Genomic DNA, 23,138 nt, shown 5'->3' with positions numbered 1-23,138 from the left:
ATTGTGCCTTGACTATTGTCTTTGCAGAATTTGGTGCTGGCTTTAACATTTTAAATATGTTGTTAACACATTGCAAAACCCTTCGCATTAATTTCCTGAACATCTTCCATCCTGACCAGCTGATATGTTGTAATCTAATGAAGTGGGTAACCAAAACCACGGTACAAACACGTGCACAAAATGATTCCGCAGAAAGTTGAGGAAATAAAGATAAAATGGAAAAATGAAGCAATAGAGAAGAGAAGAGCAAAGACTTTCCCATGACACTCAGCTCCAGCCCACACAGCTCAGTCTGGACTCTTGATCCTCTTGACCAGTTCATGGCAAAGGTCTGGGCCAAGGATGAAAAGAGATCCGAGAAGAACCATCTAATTTGCAAGTTCCGCAATGACTGTGTTTTAGGCACAAGAATGGGAGCTCATCCATCAAGGCAATGTGAGCTTAAATTGTCACAGAAAAGCAGGAGCAGACAGAAACATTAAAACGAAAGCAAAAAGTTACCCTTAGCATTTCTTATAGCAGAGAAAAGCAACACCCAACAGTAGAAACAGTTAAAGAAAAGCAATGAAGTGGCCTGGGTGGGATTGTTTGGTCTTTCGTGGTGTAACTCTCAGTGTCATTGCAGGGCTTAATTTCAATCTCAAAACACAAGTACACTAAAAACCAACAAGTACCTCCTCCAAACTGGGTTTACCCCACAGGAAAGGCCTGGACAGTATGACCAAACTTTCCACATGACCTGAGCTCCCACCAGTTTCTGTCCCACATAAACAAAGGGGCACAGTGGAATGAAATGTCCTTTCTAAAGTGCCTATTATTGAGAAGGAGTAGTGTTTTCTTCATTCACTGTGGAAGGTCACCAATAGCAACTTTCACAGTGATGCCTTTCATGTAGCTTGGTTTGTACTGAATCGGCTCCAGTTAAACTATTGAAGTGTATCCATGCAGCATGTTGGATTACAGCAATTTTATTTGTGTAATGTGAAAACATCAATTTTAGTGAACAGTAAAAACACATTTTGCTCTACAATAGACAGATTTTCCTCAAACTATTTTTAAGGTAAAAATAAATAAAGATGAACTGAGATCTTGTGTTGGTTACAGTGTTCGCCTAGAGGACCCAGAAGTAAAGTTTGGCATCATTCTTGACAGACGTAACCACACAGCAATAGACATTTCCTATTGCCTGCCATTCCTGCCGGCTATACGTTGCCAGCCTGGGTTGAACTCTGTGACAAATTTTCAGTACAACCACTGTAAGTTACTATTGTGGATAAAACCCACAGTGCGGCGCATGCTAAAAGACAGCCTGGTCGACAGTGACACCCCTTTAAATGAGCCCTTCAGAAAACCTCAAAAGCCATATCCTGCACCGCAGATGTGCAGTGCTTCCTCTTGCCCAAGTAGTTCCCCTTGCACTTATGCTCTTTTAAAATGGTCCAGAAATGCGGAATGGGCACATAACCTATTATCGCTGGAAAGACAGTGGAGTACCAACAGAATTGCTTATCTGTTGAAATACGGAAAAAAATCTGGGATCTTCAACTACTGTCTAAACAGTCAGTGATACATGGGTGGTTGATGTTGGGAAATGGGCTGTATGTGTCATCCTTTCCGGAGTCCAGAAGAGAGGATGAAGAAGAACTTTCCACAGCAGCTATTTCAAAGCAGACTAAAAAAGGATGGCAAGTAGATGGAAAAAAGCAGTCTGGTGCACCTACCTTTAACTGAGAAAAGTCTACGACGTCATCATCACAGTGGCTACAGCCGTGTTCATAGTTCCATGCATTGGGAACATAGTTGGCCAGATAGTTCAAGTACATCTGCAAGAAAAAAGCATTCAAAGTAAATAAAAGACTTGAAACAGCTGAGGTCACATTCTTATGATATGTTTGAAAATCCTAACCTGGAATACAACTGTGGACGTAAAGATTTATTGTACGACTGTGTCATGACTGGACACATTCACTTGCAGGTCAGACTAAAGGCCACAGAGTGATGTGTCGTCTACAGAAGCCAAGGCTTGGCAACAATGTTATCATTCTTCATAACTTTCAACATATTGTTAGCACAACCATTGCTGCTCTGTATTTAGTGTGAGAACGTGTAATTTACCGGTTGCTACCGTTTGCCAGTCTGTTATTGCAGACGTTAACGCCATGATCATGTAGCTGTCACAAAACTCAACTTGGCGAGATAACTGGGAAATAAAATGAACTAATGGTCTGACAACTCGCTAGTCAGCTCATACTGTGATCTCTCATTAAAAGCTTTTCTTTCAGCTGTTGAGCCCTCTGGGAAGAATGACTCAGTAGTTTGGTGGGTTTGGTTCTTTAACAGGGAAGACCAAACATAAACAGTTGGCCAAAAAATGAGACAGGAGAAGGAAAAGACCAGAAGAAAAATCAACAGAATTATAGCGGGCATCCTGCTTTTTAGTTTCCTCAGCTCTACACCATGATGTAGAATTGAGTGATGGCAAAAACAAAATGAGAGTATTGTAGCTATATTCACTGCCCTTTATGCCTAGGTAACTAGCAGGTATCACGTTACCAGTAAGTAGAGTCAAATTTATACAACGAACAGAACATCAGCAGCAGTGATGAATGGTTGCTGGATAAAATCTAAAAGTCTAAAAGGCCAACAGAAACTCATTTGCAAATGGCAGGAAAGAGTTTGATAATTACATTCAAGGTTAGTGTCATAGGTCAGGATAATTATCTTAAAAGTATCTGTTCTGTCCCTTAAGTAGGCTACATTAGGTGTGTCCTTGACTGCAATTTCTTGCTCACTTTGGTGTTTCCGTTGCCATGGACAACTACTGGCAGAGAGTCGTACGCCGTGTTTCTAACTCTCACTCTGTCCGTTCCAAACTTGAGAAGCACTTCATCTGCCAACAAAAAGGGGAACACAAGACATTTTAGGCCATATTTTGAAAGCTGACATACTACATGGGCAAGAGCTGCGAGGATTTAGAACTTATAAACTGCAAATCCTACATGTTCACTGAAAGTAATCCACAGATTGGCGGCAGCACCAACATCAAATGTTGGTTTAAGTGTTTTTTTTGGTTGTTGTTTTTTTGCCACTTAGACATCCAAGACAGAGTTTAAATTATAAAGATTCAGAGATTATTCAATTAGAAAATAAAATATCTTTAAATTCTCACCAACAGCCCCGTTCAGGTTTTGAAAAATCTGGCACTTGTGGTCCAAAGTCATATTGAGAGATTCCTGTAAGAAGACAAAGACCTACATTTAGCCATCCATAGCTATCCATAATTTAAAACACAGACATGTGTTTTAAATTAAGATGCTGCCATTGGGATTCAGTGGTGCACAGTTTACTCTTCTGGGTCTGTCTTCTCTTATTGCAATAACCACATCCAATTTGAACCTGTTGCCAAGCTGTGGAGCTCCCATTACATTACTAATTGAGACATGGCAGATGTTGATGCAGGCACGATCAAGTCACTGTGCCCGTGGTTAAAAAAACACAATGGAGACATGAACCAAGCCACAGATTTAGAGAATCTTTGCTCTCTTGGCAGGACTCACCCGCTGTAATGGGTCCAGGTATATTTTAGTGTAGAAGAGCTGGTCATCATCATTATCATGAAGGTTCCACTGTGAAACTATTCTGTTTATGTACGGGGCGTAGCCAATTATACCTGAAAGTAATAAACAGTGTGAAACACAAATCCAGCAGTAAAAGATAGAGTGAGAAATGTTTACAGGCGTATACATGGCTGGTAGGCTGTTGGTGACAATTACAGTACAACTGCTGGCTCCGTGGTGTAGGTCGAAATACTTGGGAAGCCTGGACGTCTTAGCACAGAGTGTGACTTTTGGCAATAATCCCAAGCACACACGAGAAATAGCTAGGGACTTTCTCTTCCCTCAGAGTAATAATGGGTAGTAAGAGGGATCTTTATGTTTAGAACAACACAACTTACTGCTAGCTGAGTTTCTGAAACTATATTTGGTGGTATCTTACACACTATAAATGCACATTCTCATGGCAATCTCTACTCCAGTTTCCCCCCCACGTCTCTTCTTTTCCTCACTGTGTTGCTCAAGGACAGTGACCACAATAACAGATTGCAGGGTTTGGCTGTGTTGCTGGTTTGCTCCATTTTGCATCCTATCATTTGAAAAAAGCCTCAGACACTGTAAACAAGTCGATGGACAGACATGACATAATCTAAGCGGCAGGAATGAGAGAAAAATGTTCAAAAGAAATCATATTTTATGTTTTTAAGACAGACAGGGTTTAATGGCCAGATCCCAGGGATTTCAGGTAATTAGCTTTAACCATTAGTAGTTTTGTTAGTGTGCGTGACCCCTCACTCTACTTAAATAAACACATGCAGTCACACACAAACATAACCCTATCTTGACTGCATCTCAAAGACACTAGACTCTCTGTGACAAAGTATGCATCCAGATGCTATAAAACTTTCCCCAATGGTCACTTGGGCGGTAGCGTTAGGAACACAAACAAAGCCTACAATTTTATACAAACTGTGGCACATTCAGGGGCCCAAGACAAATCCACATGTCATGTCAATGACAATGAATGCTAAAAACAGCCTCTGATCAGTCTGAGACAGCCGGGCTCCAATATGGGAGGTCAGACCACACTGATGACCACAAGGAAGGCAGTAATTCAAGGTCCTGAAGAACTGGCAGGATGCAAATGACCAGGCCATATGGCTTATATATGAGAACATACTGTTACTTTCTTAAAAATGTCTGCATGAGTGCACATATTCTGAACTGTCTTCCCCCTCTCTCATTTCACATCTTCAGGTGTGTATTCACATCCCCTCATGTAGCAGAGAGGATCATTACTAAAGAAGAGAAACCGCAGTATGCCATGGGATTCACCCACCTCCAGTGTACCGCAGACAGGAAATACCTGACGGAGCAAGATTACAAGGAAAATATAGTTGAATTTCGCAGCAAAAGATAATAATAATAATAAAAAAAACATTAAGTGGTATTGTATTTTTAAAACTAACACTGGGCTGCAGGTCTCGCAGCTTCTCCACCTCTCATAACTGTAGAACTCTGAAGGACCAGTGCGGCTTAAATTCCCGAATTCCAGCCAGGCTTACAGGTCTTCAAACTTTGACAGCTGATGGTGGAATTTCAAAATCCCTTTGCACACATAGAAACTAGGTGTGTTTACAGTCAAGCATAAAATATCTAGGCACATAACATAAACACTGTGGGTAACATTGGAACCAGTTTCAGTGGAAACCATTGCCGTAATGATCCTAATATTGCCTTCAGATTTGCAGCGTCCAGTTGTCCAACACAAGGAACCATTCACCCTAACTAATACATTTTATTCTCTGGAGATGCCTGGATTTTGTCACTTAGGGTAAAACATGGGTGACAGGGTTGAATTAGAAACATTATGTTTACACAGGAGGTGCAGAGCAGCAGCAGAAAGAGAATGCCTTCAGGCAGAGTATGTAGTTGTGCTGAGTCTAATATACAATCCCTCTACTTGTGCATTTAAGAACACAGAAAAGAAGACCTCACATCTTTGTTTTCTTCTTTGAGTAAAATGCAAGCTGGTATACAGCTCGTGCAGACAGCTGGGTTGGTTAAAATAGAAGTGAATTGTTTCTGTCAGATGCATGCCAAACATGGGATTAAAAAACAAAGTTGCAATGCTTTTTGTGTAGATGTACCTCTAGGGAAGAGCTATTCTAGTCTTTTGAACTCACTTTCTTTAACCACAATTTATGGTTACTATTACTCCAAAGTCTCAGAGATTGGACTTGAACAAGTCAAAGCAGCTTTTCATATTCAGAACCTACCTCCAGAGTTGAGGTAGCGTTTCCCAGTGCGGACTAAGGGGTACTTGTCAGCGAGCTGTTTATCTGGCCATACCAGTCCCTCTGCAGCAAATAGCACCTTGTGATTGGCCTGCTGAAACTTCCTGAGAATTTCTTCTGGTCCCCCAGCAAAGATAAGATCATAGCTAAAAGGGAGGAGTGAAGACGAAATGCAACAGATCATTTAACCTTTCAACTTCATCAACATCTTTTTATCTTACATCTGACACACCTGCTAGGCTTCTACTTGCCTGAGACTGATAAACATCTCAATGTAAACAGTAGACATTCTTCAGGTGGGAACACTTGTTTAGCCAAGCACTGTGGATTGCACTGCTAGGCATTTCAAAAAATGCTGTGATTTGTCAGCCACCAACACACAAAAGCACTTTAACTGTGCTGACGCATGCATGGCCTATACAGTTCTGCGCCAGACTGAGGGGAAAATGCCCACCTCATTACATAAGCCTCATGGTGACTTGTTTAAAAGTATGCTATTACCCAAAGGTCAGATGTTTTAGTATGTGGAAAATCGTAATATTTCTGGTGATTTTATTACTTGGAGGTGTGAAATCATAACAATAAAAGAGGTGATTCATTTTAGTGACACCATTCCCAAAATAATTGCTTAATAAATATTTTCTAATAGATGTGGCTGTGATGAAGCCACACTCGTCTGTACTTGTGGGGATTTGACATGAACTAAATCCCATTTTTTATAATAGCTCGAGTTGTGCAATGACAGTTTATCACCATGCCAAGCAAAGCAATTGCAAAGCAATTGTAACTATTCATGTAGTTTGCAAACCAAGAAAGGTGCAAAAGACAAATTTGTCCATTAAAACAATTGTCTTTTAGATTTCTTTCTCTGTATTTCTCGTATTTACCTAAACTTACTCAAATGTCTTTTCATGATGTTTAATTAACCATCACTGTAGTGAAATGCCAAATTGTTTTGCTACAATTCCAAACTTTGGTGTTATTGAACACTGTGTAATAATAACTAGTGAATATTAACTTCTGGTACCAAGAATTGTTTTAGGTTGCTAGACTCATCAACACAAACTAGCAGGCGAATGTAACCAGTATCTAACATAGCTTAAACAAGGTGCTGGAAATATTCCTTAGAGATTTTGGTCCATATTCACGTGATACCTAAATATCCACGATGTAAATATCCCATTTCGAAGGTGCTCTATTGTTACCTACTTACCATGAAGTAAGTAGAAAATTTGTCAATAACATTGTCATGATTTGAGCTTTGTGACATGGTGTGTTGCCATCAGAAAATGGGTTCACTCAGTTACAATACTCAGGTTGGCTGTGGCATTTAAATCATGCTCCATTGGTGCTAAAGAGGCCAAGGTATGTCAAGAAAATATTCTGTGCCCCATTACTGCACCAACATCCTGAACCATTGGTAAAAGGGATGTTATTTACACCCAATTCGGACTCTAGTATAATAATAATGGATTGGATTTATATAGTGCTTTTCAAGGCACCCAAAGCGCTTTACAATACCACTATTCATTCACTCTCACATTCACACACTGGTGGAGGCAAGCTACGGTTGTAGCCACAGCTGCCCTGGGGTAGACTGACAGAAGCAAGACTGCCATATCGCGCCATCGGCCCCTCTGGCCAACACCAGTAGGCAGTAGGGTAAAGTGTCTTGCCCAAGGACACAACGACCAGGACAGAGAGCCCGGGGATCAAACCGGCGACCTTCCGGTTACAGATGCGCTTCCCAACCCCCTGAGCCACGATTATTATCTGAATGTTGCACCAGAAATCAAGATATCAAGCATGTAATTAATTTGTTTTCCAAATTTGTTGAACCATTGCAAATTGTGGCCTCACTGGGTGACACCCAGTGTGGTCTTCTGCAGCTGTTGTCCAAATGCTTCAAGGTTCAGCATTATGCGCATTCAGAGAAGCTATCTTGCACATCTTGGTTGTTACCAGTGATCATTTCGAGGTTCTGTTGACTCTTCTGATCTCTGGCATTAACAAGGCATTTTCATTCAGAGAACTGCTACTCACTGGATATTTTCTCTTTCTCTGACCTCTATTTTGGACCTTTGTATGACCCAGACATGGTTGTGTGGGAAAATCCCATTAGATCAGCAGTTTCTAAAATACACCAGCCTGTCTGGCACCAACAACCTTGCCACGTTTAAAGTCACCTTTCCTTCCCATTCTGATGCTCACTTTAAACGTCAGCACATTGTTGTAACCATGTCTGCATTCCTAAATGCACTGAGTTGCAGCCATGTGATTGGCTGATTTGATATTTGTGCTAATGAGCAGCTGAACAATAATAAAGTACCCAGTAAAAAGTACATCTGGACATAGTTATGCAGCAATTACAGAAAACGTGTTATTCTCCTGTCTTATGAATTTAAAAATGGAAAAACCATTCCGTCCTGTCTTTACAAAGGTGTGAGAAAACACATTTATCAATTTATATTGTGCAACGTGAAACACTGAAGTGATTACTTCTATCTATGCATGTCTTTTTTTAAATGCATGTAGGCGTTTTGATTTTGAAAATTCAGCACATTTTTTAAAACGCACAAAAACACAGTGAATTACAGTTTAATGACTAAATTCATCAGAAGACAAAATATAGGCCTGTGATTGTAGCGAAGGCAGAAACTGTCAAAAAACCCGAGGTGGTCTAGCAGGATTATAGATGTTAAATTACATTTAACTGGCTCCTAATCCTCTGAAATGCAGAGGCAGTTGAATATACTACAATCACTTCCTCTAAAAGGAAAAAAAATACATTCCAATTACCTGTTTCAAGGGTGTGACAGCTCTGCACAGTAATTATGGTGAACATTATTCATGTCACATGGTATGGCAAGTATCATCGTCCGTTGCTCTATTTAAGGAAACGTGGCATGCAAAGCTCTTATTATTCTTAACCACTCACATTTACTCAGTGAAACTTTCCATTTGACTGCAAAACTCATAATTCACCTACCTGCATGGGAGAATTATTCTCCTCATGTATTTGGTATTGCTCTATAATAATGCCTTTACAAGAAGAAGTGGAGCACACGTAAATATGCAGAAACACCTCTCACTCAGGAAATAAGGCTTTCAAAGCAATTATTATGCTCTGTGATTGTGAAAATTAGTTACAATATCTCATTTATAGCTCTACGTAGCAATTAAAGGTGTTTTGCATCTCTTTTTTATACTGAAACAGAAAACATAAATCAGATCAAAGCTGATGGTTAAACAGAAGCTGAGCAACAACAAAAAACTGAAATAACAAAGATATAGTGTAAGGAAGCAAAAGCACATGATCAAATAACTTATTCTTTTTTTAAAATTTATTATATTTATTGACTGTAAATATAATAAGAATAAAGGCTTTTGCTTGTCTGCACATCTGTCTCACAAATGTCTATTGGGAATATTCTGCATATCTTACATCTGTCAAGGCTTAGATTAAAATAAATTTAGCCAATCAGACATATTTTTTATATATTTTCCCATGTAATTAAATGTGTTTATTTAACAGAAAATGAATCTGAATATTAAAGAAAAGTTCAGAAAAAAACAGAACGTACCTATCCACAGAGAGGACAACAAGATCCTCCTGATCAGCCAGAGCCTCCATGGCATTCTTCAGTAGTCTGACTTTTTGCCCTCCACCAATAGAACGACCCACATCGCCGCCCTTCCATACCTCTCCCATTCCCAACACCTAAAACATAACACAGAATGAGTCCCAAAACCCTCTCGACACCAAAACTGGCCTTGCAGCCCTGCCTTGTCTGTCAGTTTTATTTTGTATAGTTTTCAAAAAAACACAACTCTAAAATGCACAGTCAGATTGGTTACTTGATTAATGATAAAATAATTCAAATTCTTTAAAGCTGATGGGTTAATATTGCTCAGTTGAAGAGCTTATTACGCTGTGTTCAGTCTACACAACTGCTACAAGATATCAGCCCGCTTATGGCTCGATTTGGAGGACACAGGGAATCATTGTCTGATGGGAATGAAAATGGGAGCGTTGCAAGACAGCTGATGTTTTAATCTTACATAGTGTTTGTGATGAGAACCAGCGCTGCATCCGGAGCATGCAAGCCTTAAAATGCCCCAGTAGACAAAAAAGCATGTTAAGAGTTTTCTGGATTCTTAAGTGGCAGCTCCATCACTTTTGTGAAGTTGATCAGTATGACTAAAGCCTCTGAGAGTTTTTTTTTCTTCCCTGCTGTGTACAACTGTAAACTGTCTGGTTGCATTCCTTTCCCAGAAACATCCATCTAGCCCTCCTTCTTGATAACAACATGTGCAAAACTGATCCGGGAGCCATGTTTACTCTGCAGCCTGATCCCGTACAACGCAAGTGTGATACTATAATACTATAATAGCCAAAGCTAGCATAATAACCATCAGTAACAGGTAAAACTCCTGAGATACAATTACATTTTCTGGATATTCTTTTTTTACTAATCTTTTTTATGAGCTTTCTGTACAGAAGTTATTGTATGCATTTTGCAGAAACAATATAAGCAAACACATAATAAGAAACAATACACAAGAAGAACTTAACTTAGTTCAAACCACTAAAATGGATTGTCTTGGCCCAAAAGGCTTACAAAGTATCTTGAAAATGTCTGCCTGGAGAACAAAAACAAACTGGTGCAGCACAATTACACGCATAAGAATACAAATGAGGGCAGAGCATGAACTGAACCCTGAGCAAGAAAAAAAAAGAAGGAAAAAGCGTTTTTTTGCAATTGTTTCAACCACAGAGGGGAATTCTGGATCCAGATTAAACGCTATCCATGAATGTTTTTGCAGCTTGCTCCACTCCATTGTTTCCTTTAATAAGTGCAATCAATCCAGGGAAGTTTGTGTTAAAACATTTTGCTGCTGTGTGTGTCAGTGCAGTGCCCTTAACTCTGGATTTGTGAATATGCAGTCATTTCAAAATTTAAAAAGAAAGTTTTACCTTCACAGTGTAGTTAAAATAGTCAGCAGACCTCATGAAGCGGAGGAAACCATCTGTTTCCTCAGTTGCAACAGTTAAGACGAGCAATTTCTCTGAAAAAGAGGAAAAAAAGAACGTTAAATATTCCTTATTTTGACCTTAAGTCATCAAATGCTTTCTTTCCTGTGAAATTACAGGGATGCAGGGATATACTCTTGCAGAAGACATATTAGGTTGCAAAATTTTTGGCTTTCATTGAAGGATATCCACAAAAATGTGTATATTTTTCTAAGCTTAAATATATGCATTGAGATTCCCACTTCTTTGTGGACCATGATCGTTGTAAACCTCAAACCTATGTCAACATACTGGTAACTATTTGGTTAAGCAAACCTATGTCTCAAATTAGGAGGGACTACTGTAGTTTTAGTTTGATCCCAAAACGGAAGTGTATTTTCAAAGACAGACAAAATAATTTCTTCCTTTTTGGGATAGAAGAACTCCCACAAACCTCCAGGATATTTCTAGTGGCCTTGAGTGCTGAAAACTGAGGTCTGAAGAAGGGTTAACCAAATGCAAATTTTCACAGTAGTGTGTCTGGATTCCTCAAAAGCTCAACTCACTGAGCTAGTTTTCACTTGTTCTGTCATGTTTTGTAAAACGAGGTGTGTGTGTGTGTGTGTGTGTGTGTTGGGGGGGGGGGGGGACCACACATCTTTAAATCTTTTTCATGAAATGCTATTACAACATAAAGGGGGGAAACTAATTAATTCCTAGCTTACATTTTAAAATGTGCTGTTCTGTGCTAGCCATCAGACAAGCTAACAAAAAAGTTAATGATGCTTTTATGTGGTTTTAAATGACTATTTGAGAACTATTCCTGCTTTTCAAATATGGAAACCAGACTATCCTCTGTTTAATATACAGCACAAAGTTCCATTAAACCCCTGTAAAATATTTATTGGACATTGGCAAGTGGAATTGGGAGTGGGAAAGAGTAGATATCTGGGACTTATAAACGCTTCCACAGGACCTAACTCAAAAATGCAGCCTGCCCGAGAACATAGTTAAAGAGCTTCCATTTCTCCTTTGGAGTGCAAAGTTTAACACGATTATCATCACTGATCTTTTTCTTGTCTTTTTGACTGCAATGCAAACCTCACTAGACGTATAAAGAGTTAAATTATTAGACAGTTCAAAAAGGACATCACGTTTTCATCTTGAGAGACCTGTTAATCTTGGCCAAATAAATCTTACATGGCTGTCCTTTGATGTGGATCTAAAAAAAAAGCTGATACAAGTTAAATGGATACATTTGTTGCTTCAGTTTTATTTCATATAATTTAAATGCAGTTTATGAAACCCTAGTTTTTAAAATGTAATGTTTGTTCAATGTTAAGATACAGAGACCTTAGTTCCTGTTCCATCCCTTGCCCCATACAATGAACAGTTGGAGGAGCATGGGCTTTTTAAAACATTTGAACAACTACCCTGAAAACAGAAGATTTGTCTGCAAACAAGTGATAGTGTAACTTAAAAAATGTGAAACAAAGGTAAAACAGAGACCCTTTGCTCTTGAAACTTGTTGGCTGCAGCAGTATGGCACAGCTTTTACTCTGAAGGCAAACAGTCTTATTTGCATTTGTGTTGCACTTTTCACATTTTCACTACCATTTTATTAGTAGTTAGCGAGTGTTTGCAGGCAAGTCTGTGTCTTCTAAGCAAACTGTGGATGACTGCAACACTACCACAGACGTCCATGAGACCAGTTTCACCTAGCGAGACAGCAGCATTCGGCAATCAATCACTGACTGATCAGTAAATAAACCTTTTTCCCGAGTAACCAGTAGTTACCAGGGGCCACAGACCAGTATCTAAGTCTGAGTGACCAATTGGAGTTTTAGCAACTGATTTTTTAGTGACAGCCATCAACCTCCAGCGACCCCTCGCCAACTAGTTGGGGTGTACACATGCTTCCCTAGTGACTGGAGGTTGCTAGGGAGACACCAACCATTCTCTAGGCCTGTTTAACTGGGGACGAACTGACACAGACATACTAACAGCTATCTACTACTTCTCACTATGTGAACAAAAAACACAAACAACTGAATATATGTAAACAAACCTCCGAAACTAGTGTAAAATTAAACATGCTGTCAAGTAGAGCTGGGCGATAGAACGATAACGATATGTATTGCGAAATAACTTTTTCTCGATTGAAAAGTTAAACTATTGCGATAGGCCTCATCTCTCTTGTCCTCTTAAAAAAAAAAAAAGAACAGCCAATCAAAATTAACTAGCGCAGAGCCGAACCAATCACAGCCGCAGCATCACGTCACGTGACTTGTTACGTACAGCACAAGTGCCAAGCCGCACATGTGTATTTGTTTGGGAAGCAGCCAGCTGCCGTGCCACCTGGTAATGGAGGAAATGAGTGTGCCGACTAGAGAAAAGTCAACCGAGAGCGTGACCGAAGGTGATCGAAGAGAAAACAGATGATGGTTCCAATGCCGGAGAGATTGTCGAACGGAAGAGCCACAGAAGTTCCGTAGTGTGAAGGTATTTCGGCTATTTCAAGTCTGACAAAAAACAGAGTAGCGCGCACTGTAAATTGTGCCGAAAGCAAGTCTGGAAATACAATAAACCGGTGCATGCTCAATCTCTGACTGGAAGCGCTGATTTGTCATTCGGCTTTTGTCAGACTAAAGTAACTGTTAAAACTGTTTGAAAAGCTAAGCTATACAACAAGGAGAGATTGAGAATTTCCTTTTAGTTCTCAGTTTATTTGATATTGACAAAAGTTAGTCAGTTTTGTCTGTTCTTCTGTAAAACAAACTCAGATTTATTTTTAGAATTAATATTTTGTTTCTAAGTGGAATTGACAATTTAGTAGTCTGTTTCGTTTGTTCTATTTTGAAACTTAAACGCTTTAGCGGCTGCCCTTTGTGTAGTTTGCAATATTTGCCTTTATTTATCTGAAAAAGTCTCATGTTCCTTACATCTACCCAGTTGAACTTATTATGGGAAATAAATATTTAAATAAAAACAAGCTGCTGATTATTTCACATTTTACTTGTGAGCAACGGCACATTTAAAGCTTACAAATATAGTTATTTGGCTTATATTGTGATATATATCGTTATCGCCTGAAATGAAAAAAACATATCGTGATATGAAAAAATCTTATATCGCCCAGCTCTACTGTCAAGTAAGGAACTAGTTCACATGGTAGGTCCTGTTCTAGAGCTGTATTTGTCCAGAAACCTCATTGCAACTCTTTTCCATCCCTTTACTGTCAGTGTGACTTAGCTTAGACTTAGCTCTCATTTCTATCTAGTCTGTGGCTCCGTCATCACAGCCATTCCAGTATTAGTGTGACGTAAAAGTCCTCATCGAAAGTGGAAATAATGCCCTGTCTTGCTTTTTCCAAACAGTTCCAAATGCTATGTCACCCAACAAAACCTAGAAACATTTAAAAGAAAGAGTTTCACGTCAATCACTGTAAAGAGGCAAGGGATGACTATTCTGAACCACAGGTGTTCCCTGTTCTTGTTCTTGGCTTGAAGCAAGAAGATGTTGGAGCACAGTGCTGCCAGGGGATGATGTTTCCAGCAGCTGAGAAACACATTTCTCATACCGCTCTATAAAACAGGTTATTTAAACAGTTGCAGGAAAGGCTTCTATTTTGCCCATTTCCCTAAACCTGGCTGACCTGTGAGACACAGAGGCAAAGCTGATGTCTCACAGGTCAGCCAGGTTAGGTATGGGGATAAACGAACAGACTTTCAGACTGTGTACCTTGGAAGCTAGCCATAGTGTTGCAGACAGAAAAGGCGCACACAAATATGTCTTGGAAAAATTCCAAAACCTCCATGAAAGGTCTCTTTTACTTGTGGGCTGTGATTACAGCCAGGGGAAATGTTTAGTATTTCTTTTTGAAATTAACTCCATTTGTTTTTTCTGCACACACATAAACTCAAGACTTCAAGTAGGTTTGTTTGTATTTCTACGATGAAAGATAACAGGGTGCTGCATATTGTGATATCTGCACGGTGACATCTATTTTCACTTCGAAGAGCTGTGCTTCAGTACAGTATATACTCTGAGAAAAAAAGGAAAAGAAAAACAGTGACTTTCCTGTTATGTCAGTGAGACATTTCCCATGAGGAAGAAACGCACTGACAGCTAACACCAATTACTCCTCTGTGACTCTGATGTGACCTTTCGGAACCACATACTTCACTCCTGTCATAAACATGGAGACCACATGAGTGCATCCCAACAAGCAAGCTCCCACTTAAGTATAGCCTGGAAATGCAAACCACCTTTGATTTAAAAGAAATGAGACATACACTTTTATTTCCTACATTCCAAGTGTTTCTTTTTTTTCAAACATTTATGGCAATCCCCTAGGAGTTTCAGTGCCCTCATGTGAACTGTTGATGTTAACTTTACTTAGAAATTTGTGAAACTGTCTTCAAATGCAAGCCAAAGTTCCATCAGAAAACTGATGGGCCAAGCCAATTTGTCAGGGAACGTTTGATGGAGGCTATTGCTGCTTCAGGAGTCTCAACAAGTTACTAATTCAAGGGTTCACATTTCCAGTCAGCATTTTGGGTAATTATATAATGTGCTCAACAGAAACATTAAAAGTAAAGCCATTCATGTGTTCCTAGTTTAACTAGCATGTGGTCTGCTATTGTGACAAAGATTAAAACCAGACCACATTTTGCTACCAATTAATGCAGAAATCCAGGTAAATCTGCCTATTTATTTTAAATTTAGAGGACTTGTTCACTCTTCATTATTTAATGGAGCAACAGCACTGTCATATTAGATTAGTGCAAGCTTCTAGGATAGGGCTCCATGAAATTATAACAGACTATTAAATTAAAACAGATTATAACAGTGAAAAGAAATTGTTAAATTATTCATCTAATCTAGCTATACCATCTCACTTGTTTCCCCCAAATATTACATTTTCTTTTAGAAATAAATATCCTTTTATGCAACATTCATAACCTATATTATTCATGTTTAATATAATAATGATAGCTACTATAGGCTTGGTTTAGACCAGGGGTAGGCAACTCCAGGCCTCGAGTGCTGGTGTCCTGCAGATTTTAGATGTGTCCTTGATTCAACACAGCTGATTTAAATGTCAAATGGCCTCCTCAACATGTCCTGAAGTCCTCCAGAGGCCTGGGAATGAACTATGATCCAGGTGTGTTGACCCAGGGTGATATCTAAAACCTGCAGGACACTGGCACTCGAGGCCTGGAGTTCCCTACCCCTGGTTTAGACCAACTAAATAACTGGGTGATGAGCTAGCGCAGGGGTGTCCAACTCCAGGCCTCAAGAGCTGGTGTCCTGCAGGTTTTAGATATCACCCTGGGTCAACACACCTGAATCAAATGATTACTTCATTATCAGGCCTCTGGAGAACTTCAAGACATGTTGAGGAGGTCATTTGGCATTTGGATCAAGGACACATCTAAAACCTGCAGGACACCGGCCCTCGAGGCCTGGAGTTGGACACCCCTGAGCTAGGGTGTTAATAGAAGACGCACTTCCTTCATTATTTGACTTAATCCGAGGGACTTTTTCAGGGTAATAGAAATACACATCTTCCTTTGTTTTTTTTGTCTAACACTAATTTTGAAACTTAGGGCAACTGACCAGCAGTCCTTTGATGTGTTTTTATGCAAACACCATAATCACACCCATAATGAAGCATAATTGAGCGGCAGATGGTAACACTTATAAAGGAGGTTTTCATACAGCTGTGATTTTAGAGTTTTAGTGTCTAGTCAGGGTAAACACAGCGTGTTCTCTTGTCAGTAGTGTATGAACAGCCCACAGGAGGAGAGGAATGTAGCTCATACAGTGCTGCTGAAACTCTTCTCCAAAAAAGGCATGGACGCCAAGTGGTCTTTCCTTTGCACTTTTCCTCTGCACCACATGGGGCTCAGCCGTCTAGGTAAACTTTCACACTTGGATGAGCAAAAGTTCTGACTCACTGGCTGGGGCTAGGCTTAAGTAAGCATTTCTTGCAGAAAGGAAAGGGGTATCGTGGGAATGTGCCCTGGCCTGCACATAAGGATAACAGGATTCTTTTTGATGAGATGGTCCTGGCCAGTGAACACAAGCCTTAGTTCTATTTTGGTCAAGTAAGTAAAGATACTTCGCAAATATTGCAGTCAATGACCTACACTTATTTTATCTGCATTTACTGGCTTGAGGACGCTGTTCATGTCAACGAGAAACAATCGGCCTCATTCACAGTCTGCTGGAATTGGTCCATATTAACCAGAGCATGATGGCAAGAACAAGAGACCTACTGAGCTAGAAAGGGAATTCTTATAACCTCATCCAGAGGTCATTTAGATTTTCATGCAAGGATTTCATAGTGAACTTTCAGATATTCTTGCAGAAACTCCTGAAAAGCCAGTCTGTGATGTAAATTTAAATTTAATTAAGGTTTGTGTTGACTTCCTGCATTTCTGAGTATATGGAACATGTTAAGAAACTGAGTATAATGGATTTCTAAAGATTCCTCTTAATGTATGGCTTTGCTCCTCGTGCATAACCAGAACCTTAACGCTGATTTATACTAGCACTTTGTATAGCTGAAACCCTTCATTGTGTTACTTAAAGTAACAAGTCCTTCACATACAATTATCTCTCTTTTAAAGGTAATGCTGCTGAAAATATAACTATATAAAAGAAAAGTACAATGGAGAATCATTTGGCTGGCCAAAGCACATTTTTCCTAAGGCAAGTTGGAGAAGCAAGGTTGGTTTAGCAACAAAATATAACAACACTGTTTTAAGGACCCAACCAAGTTTTAACATAGAAGACTACTTTTGGCATGCTTCAAAAATGTGCTGAGACATGCTTGGAGGAAGCTTTGTTTTGAGTGCATGAAGGAAGATTAGCTCCAGAGGCCATACTGGTGCTGGGAAGTGACGAAGCTATGCCAGGTGATCTTGGCGTTAATCATTGCAAACAGTGCTTATCTTTGTCTACCATGACATTCCTCAGCGTTATTAAGAATTTTCAGATAGAAGATAACGAGGTTGTTGTATTTTCTTGTGTCCTGCAAAGCTAACTCCAACCCTGGAAGAATGTATACTTCAGCTTCTGATGAATGAATATTTCATCACTTGTATCAGTTGCCAAAGTTACCGAAATTATTCAAATTCAGCCATCACAAGAATCTGCAATCAGCCAGCATCCCAGCTGAGATACCGGGCCGCAGCTGGAATGAGAAAGGTGTTGATCTGAATATCAATGCAAACTTGGTTATTTAACTCACCCACATTATTAACAATGCCACACAGCGTTAGTCAGTCTCCTTCAGAAGGCTAGTAAATTTGGTTTAACACATTGAAGGGACAGAGGACTTGAAGAAAAAGCTCAAACCCAATCTTGACTGGACATTTCAAAACCTTTGTTTAAAATGTGAGAGAGTAGGGTATTTCTGAAGCTTTATGACTTGTGTATATTGATACTGATAACTTGGCACTGATAAAAATTAGAAAATGATGACCATATGAATGTGTACAATATAAGAAGAATACATGTACACAAAAATGAATGAACTCTTAAACTGTTAATCCCTGACATTTACATCCCTTCATCTCTAAGTTTTCAGATACACATAAAGCATACTACCCAGCCCACAGCTATTTTGTAAGGCTTTTTCCAGCTTTGGAAGATTTAGAATTTTAATGTGACCACAAAGAGGCTTATGCACAGAAGTTTTACTTTTCATGCATTAAACCTGGAGCTTGCAGACACGAGGACCTGTGTGTAGCCTTGGGATAGGCAAGGCATTAGTAAACCTTTTTGCTTACAGAATTGATGAAACAAGTCTTGTTTTTGTTGTCTACAACTAAAATAAAGAGTTTATTTTTTAGTGACTACCAGAGTCACCATAACTGATAAAACACACTATTTCCATAACACAAGAGCCACGGAGGGCATCCACAGAAACGGCTGTGTTTTCAATTACACATTTCAAACCACAGGCACTTCAGGCGTAGGATGTGGCATGATGTCACCAACAGTGGGCCAGGAAACAATTTTCGTAGTCTCGTCACACATCATTTTGAATCAGGAATAGCTCATTACCTTTCCTTACACAAACAAATAAAAACTAGAAAAAAAGCTAATCTGTCATTTAGGTTTTGTCATGCTGTGACAGTATGGACAGTAATTTTCTCTTCTGCCAAAAAGCTGGTTATACTATAGACTTTCAGTAATAAAAGGAACACATAGTCCAGTTCAACATTATGCACTCGCAGGTTAAGCACTCAATCAATATGCTAATGTATTCTGTGCTGAATTGCTGTATAAGGAATAACAAACACAACTTAGGTCTCAATCACATTAGAGTAGAAATTGAATGTCAGCCTTTGTGCAACCAGGACAAATGTGTAAGTGATTGGGCTGATTTTCAGTTTTTTTTTTAATTTTTTGCTGTTTTAGACTGATTACAACCAGCTGGTTGTCCAGAGGTTGAGCATGCAAAATCCTCAACCTCTGCAAGCTCAGTGCAAGGCAATCTGTCTTGGTCCAACTCGGACTCACTCAATCACTCAATCAGATTGCGGAAGGCCTCCAATTAATCGCCATATGTCAAAATAAAGCTGTTAACAGGACTGTATATGTGTGTTAGACTAATGTCTTACTGTTGCAACGTGTTAGGTTTAGTGTTAAATTAACATGCACAATTCTCAGTCTGACAATTTGTTTGAGACACTCACAGCCAACACAACAATGCAAACATGCCAGGATTACATCCCATCTCCACTTGAGTAGTTGTGCCATTTAACTTCAGTATTTTAATAAGACATACCGTAATGTTAAAATGCAACAGTATAAAATGCTTTTAGTTTAAAAAAATAATTAACATAACACTGCAGTAGATTCCTAAGAAAATACTTGCTTTGATTTCAGATTTTCTCCTACTTTCCTGGATAGTAGTTTTTACAGTGATTGAGTCTTTCTTTTTACCCAAATCTGTAAATATCTGACCTGAGAAGGAGGGGTCGCCAGCAGAACTTCAAACTTTTAAGAGTTAAGAAACATGTGGAAATTAATCTGTAACGTGTTTTCCAGCATTATGGACCACAAGTTCTAAGTACTCTAAATGTTTCAATAAATAATAGTCATCTTGGCGATTTTTTTCAATGAGGAGTGTCGGCCCATCATGCCTCCAGCATCATCAGTGGCAAAGCCAATGAACTGTGCTTGAAATATTTCTTCAGAGATGCCCTCATAGCAAGGTTTTCTAACAGTGCATAAATTCAATTAGTTGTACGTACTGCAGAAAAACCAAAAGATGTGAACATTTAGTTTTCTGGCAACGTAACAGTGACTTCATTACCAATGATGGCTCAGGATTTGATGGGCAAATAATATTTTATGTTCTTCTACACATATATATATCAGCGGTTACACATAGATTTCAGGTTTGCATAGAGGAATAATTTGTAATAAACCAACAACACAGAGTCCCAAGTAATTTCTAACAGAAGAATTCACCCTTATATCATAATTATATTGATTCTCTCCTCTCATTTGTCAGAACTGTCACACAGTTTTCAGAGAGAAAAACGGACATTAAATTTGCTTCTTTTGCTGCACCTGGAAAGGGAATGAAATGATTTGTTTAAGGCAAACAATGAGCGGGTCCCTAAGAGCATGGGTTGGCTTCTTCTCAGCTATGAAATTTATTTTAACAAGAATCAATGATTACTCATATAAACTGAATCACTGCCTCATTAAATAGCACAAACATGGCTTTACTTTTGATTTTTTCTTTTTTAAAATTGGTTTTGTTGTGTATCAATTACTTAAACCAACATTATAATCAACTACAAAAGGCACTTGATGAGCACATCCTTCACCCGGACTAATGACTTATCCTGCAGTTTTATGAAGTACAAATCAAAACTTAATGTACTGTCTCATTGTTCATGTTACACCTTGATCTTTTCAGTTTTGTTTAATTTTGCAGAACAGCAGGAATGCACATGAGCATGTCTCTGACTTTGTAGCATAAATAAATAATAACTAAAAAAGTTTTGTTGTTTTTCTCTCTACTATAAATGCATTAATGACTTTCAGAGGCAAAGTCTGCAAACTGGCCCCAATGTCTAACTTGTTGGCAAGTGAAGGTAAATTTTCCAGCCTCAGTATTTTTGACATTCTGGCCAATATTACTACAATCTAAATGAGTCCTGAAATTTTGACGAATATGCAGGAGTCTGAAAAGTACTGCCTTTTCAGTCTTTTCAGCTGCATCAATATAAGGTTCAGCCAGCATGTCTTTTGTCAAAGATCAACAGCTGCTTGATTCCCAGAAAGCCATTTAAAATGACTTAAAATAATTGATTATTTGTACAATAGGGAGTGTTTTGACATTTTTAAAGTGTCATTGACTTTCAGTTCTCCTTGAGAACTGTGCTTCTTGCAGTTTTCATGTATCTATACATTTACAAGTTAACATAAAATCCCTGGGAAACAGCAGAGAGAAAACAAGGCAATGCAAAAAAGCAGACAACACAACACATATTTGGCATAAAGAAGGCACGAAACCAACCTTGTGGTGACATAGTGACAACGTTCTAAGGCATGATTACAACCTTGGCTTGGCAACAAGGTTTGTTAAGTTTGTTAGACTGGAATTACAGGCAATAGAGAGCGCTATTATACAGTATATAAGGCATGGACAACCTTAGGTGGGGTTTCCTTTTCTTCTCTATAAAATGCTGCCTGTTGACACGTCAATGATGTCTGGGAAAAGGCTGAGAGATGCATTATCCATGGAATAGGGGGACAGAGTACAAGCCATGAGAAATAGCCTTTAACCTAGCCAGCATTTACTATTAAACTTCAGGCACTGCGTCATATTAAATGATACTAGTTCTGATAGGATGCCTGTCAGAGGTTAACAGTGGGCTGGTTATTTTAAACTATGTGTTGCAGCAAACTATTCAAACTTGGATTAGCAAGACCTGCATATTGAATCCAATGCTCCGTCCGAAGTTCACACAGTCATTCAGACATAAGTGAAAGGCTTCTTTCAGACTGCTGGACAGTGGGGGTCTACACAGCCCCAATTTTTGTAACTTTCCAAAACGGACAAACCAAACAGCCATGTCCGTTGTTCACCATGAGTGGCCAGGTGCACACTGGTGAGAAATGGGCAGAGCTGTAAATTCCTCCTCTTCTACTGAACCCTTTTCAGTGCTAAATCACACCGTTTGCATCTTGTGCTACAACCAATGTTTAACGAACACCTAGGGACTTAGGGTCCTTTCATTGGTGCCTTATTAGCTACCATTTCTACTTTTACTTAAACAGTGGTGACACCTTGTTCTTTCATAGCAGCATGTGATTTGAAGTTGTTCTAATGAAACATATTTATGTCCACCTGGCAAACACACAACTACCAAGGTGTTTCTCTGGAAATGTTGCCTTTCTGCAAAATACTCATCGAGTTGATGCCAAAAGAAAGTCTTGCAATCATCCACTACCATGTACTGAATCTTTAACGTAGAACTACCCAAAACTAAAACAGCTTTGAATTCCCTCCTAGTTCTTTTCATTTAATCACTTTAGTAAGCACCACCTTTATATACAATGTGTAAAATGAAATGTCCAGTGCTCTCATTTTAAATGACTTTATATGTAGAGTTTACAGTTTACGGGTTCAATTTTAATATTAGTCATGGTTTTTGAAAGTTTGCTCTCTGTCACAAATTTAGCCAACATATTGCATCAGTTTAGTGATCGAAGGCTTTCACAATAAAACATTATATCCCTCGTAAAGTTAATGTGGCTACTGTGTGGAAGGCGCTTGGTTAGTCCAGAGCAGATGACAAAACAAGCCTGTAGAGACTGAAAGCAGCTGTTGTGTCCTGATAGTCAAATCTCCCAGCTTTTCAAATGATCCCAGATGCATCATTTGAAAAGAATCAGATTTCCAGATTTAACTAAAACACAAGCCACAACATCTGCTTATGTTGTCTATAGGTTTTACAAGGTGCTCTGTGACTATGGAAGAAGTCATGCTAAACGGGAATAATATGAGGGTAATTTAGAGCAGTTTAACGACAGCTACGTGTTAGCAGAGGGTGGATTTCCCCCTCCCAAAGTCAATAAAAATGTGACACGATTTGCTTCAAGGAGCTTAGCCCTTTACATCAGAATAAAGCCTGTCTCAAGATCTGAGCAGTGTTTGGCTCTGTTCCATAAACCTTAAATTATAACACGTTTACAGGCGTTTCTCTGTATCTCAATCACACAATTGCTTGT

At 39.1% G+C, this 23,138-nt stretch overlaps 1 protein-coding gene across 2 annotated transcripts in view; it reads right to left on the bottom strand.

Annotated features, from left to right (window-relative positions):
• plod2 (procollagen-lysine, 2-oxoglutarate 5-dioxygenase 2) overlaps positions 1–23,138 on the bottom strand; it is a 36,713-nt gene that overhangs the window by 12,545 nt on the left and 1,030 nt on the right. For both annotated transcript variants that reach the window (XM_026179688.1, XM_026179687.1), the window contains exons 2-8: positions 10,830–10,921; positions 9,436–9,572; positions 5,834–5,997; positions 3,558–3,670; positions 3,170–3,233; positions 2,793–2,890; positions 1,722–1,823 (exon numbers count right to left, since the gene is read on the bottom strand). In XM_026179688.1, the coding sequence (XP_026035473.1) occupies positions 1,722–1,823; positions 2,793–2,890; positions 3,170–3,233; positions 3,558–3,670; positions 5,834–5,997; positions 9,436–9,572; positions 10,830–10,921 (770 nt within the window). The remainder of the gene's footprint in view (positions 1–1,721; positions 1,824–2,792; positions 2,891–3,169; positions 3,234–3,557; positions 3,671–5,833; positions 5,998–9,435; positions 9,573–10,829; positions 10,922–23,138) is intronic.

This window comes from Astatotilapia calliptera, chromosome 9, assembly GCF_900246225.1.
Source record: "Astatotilapia calliptera chromosome 9, fAstCal1.2, whole genome shotgun sequence".
In the NCBI taxonomy this organism is placed as follows: domain Eukaryota; kingdom Metazoa; phylum Chordata; class Actinopteri; order Cichliformes; family Cichlidae; genus Astatotilapia; species Astatotilapia calliptera.
The sequence above is the reverse complement of the archived record's forward strand: the minus strand, read 5'-3'. Positions and strand labels throughout refer to the sequence as shown.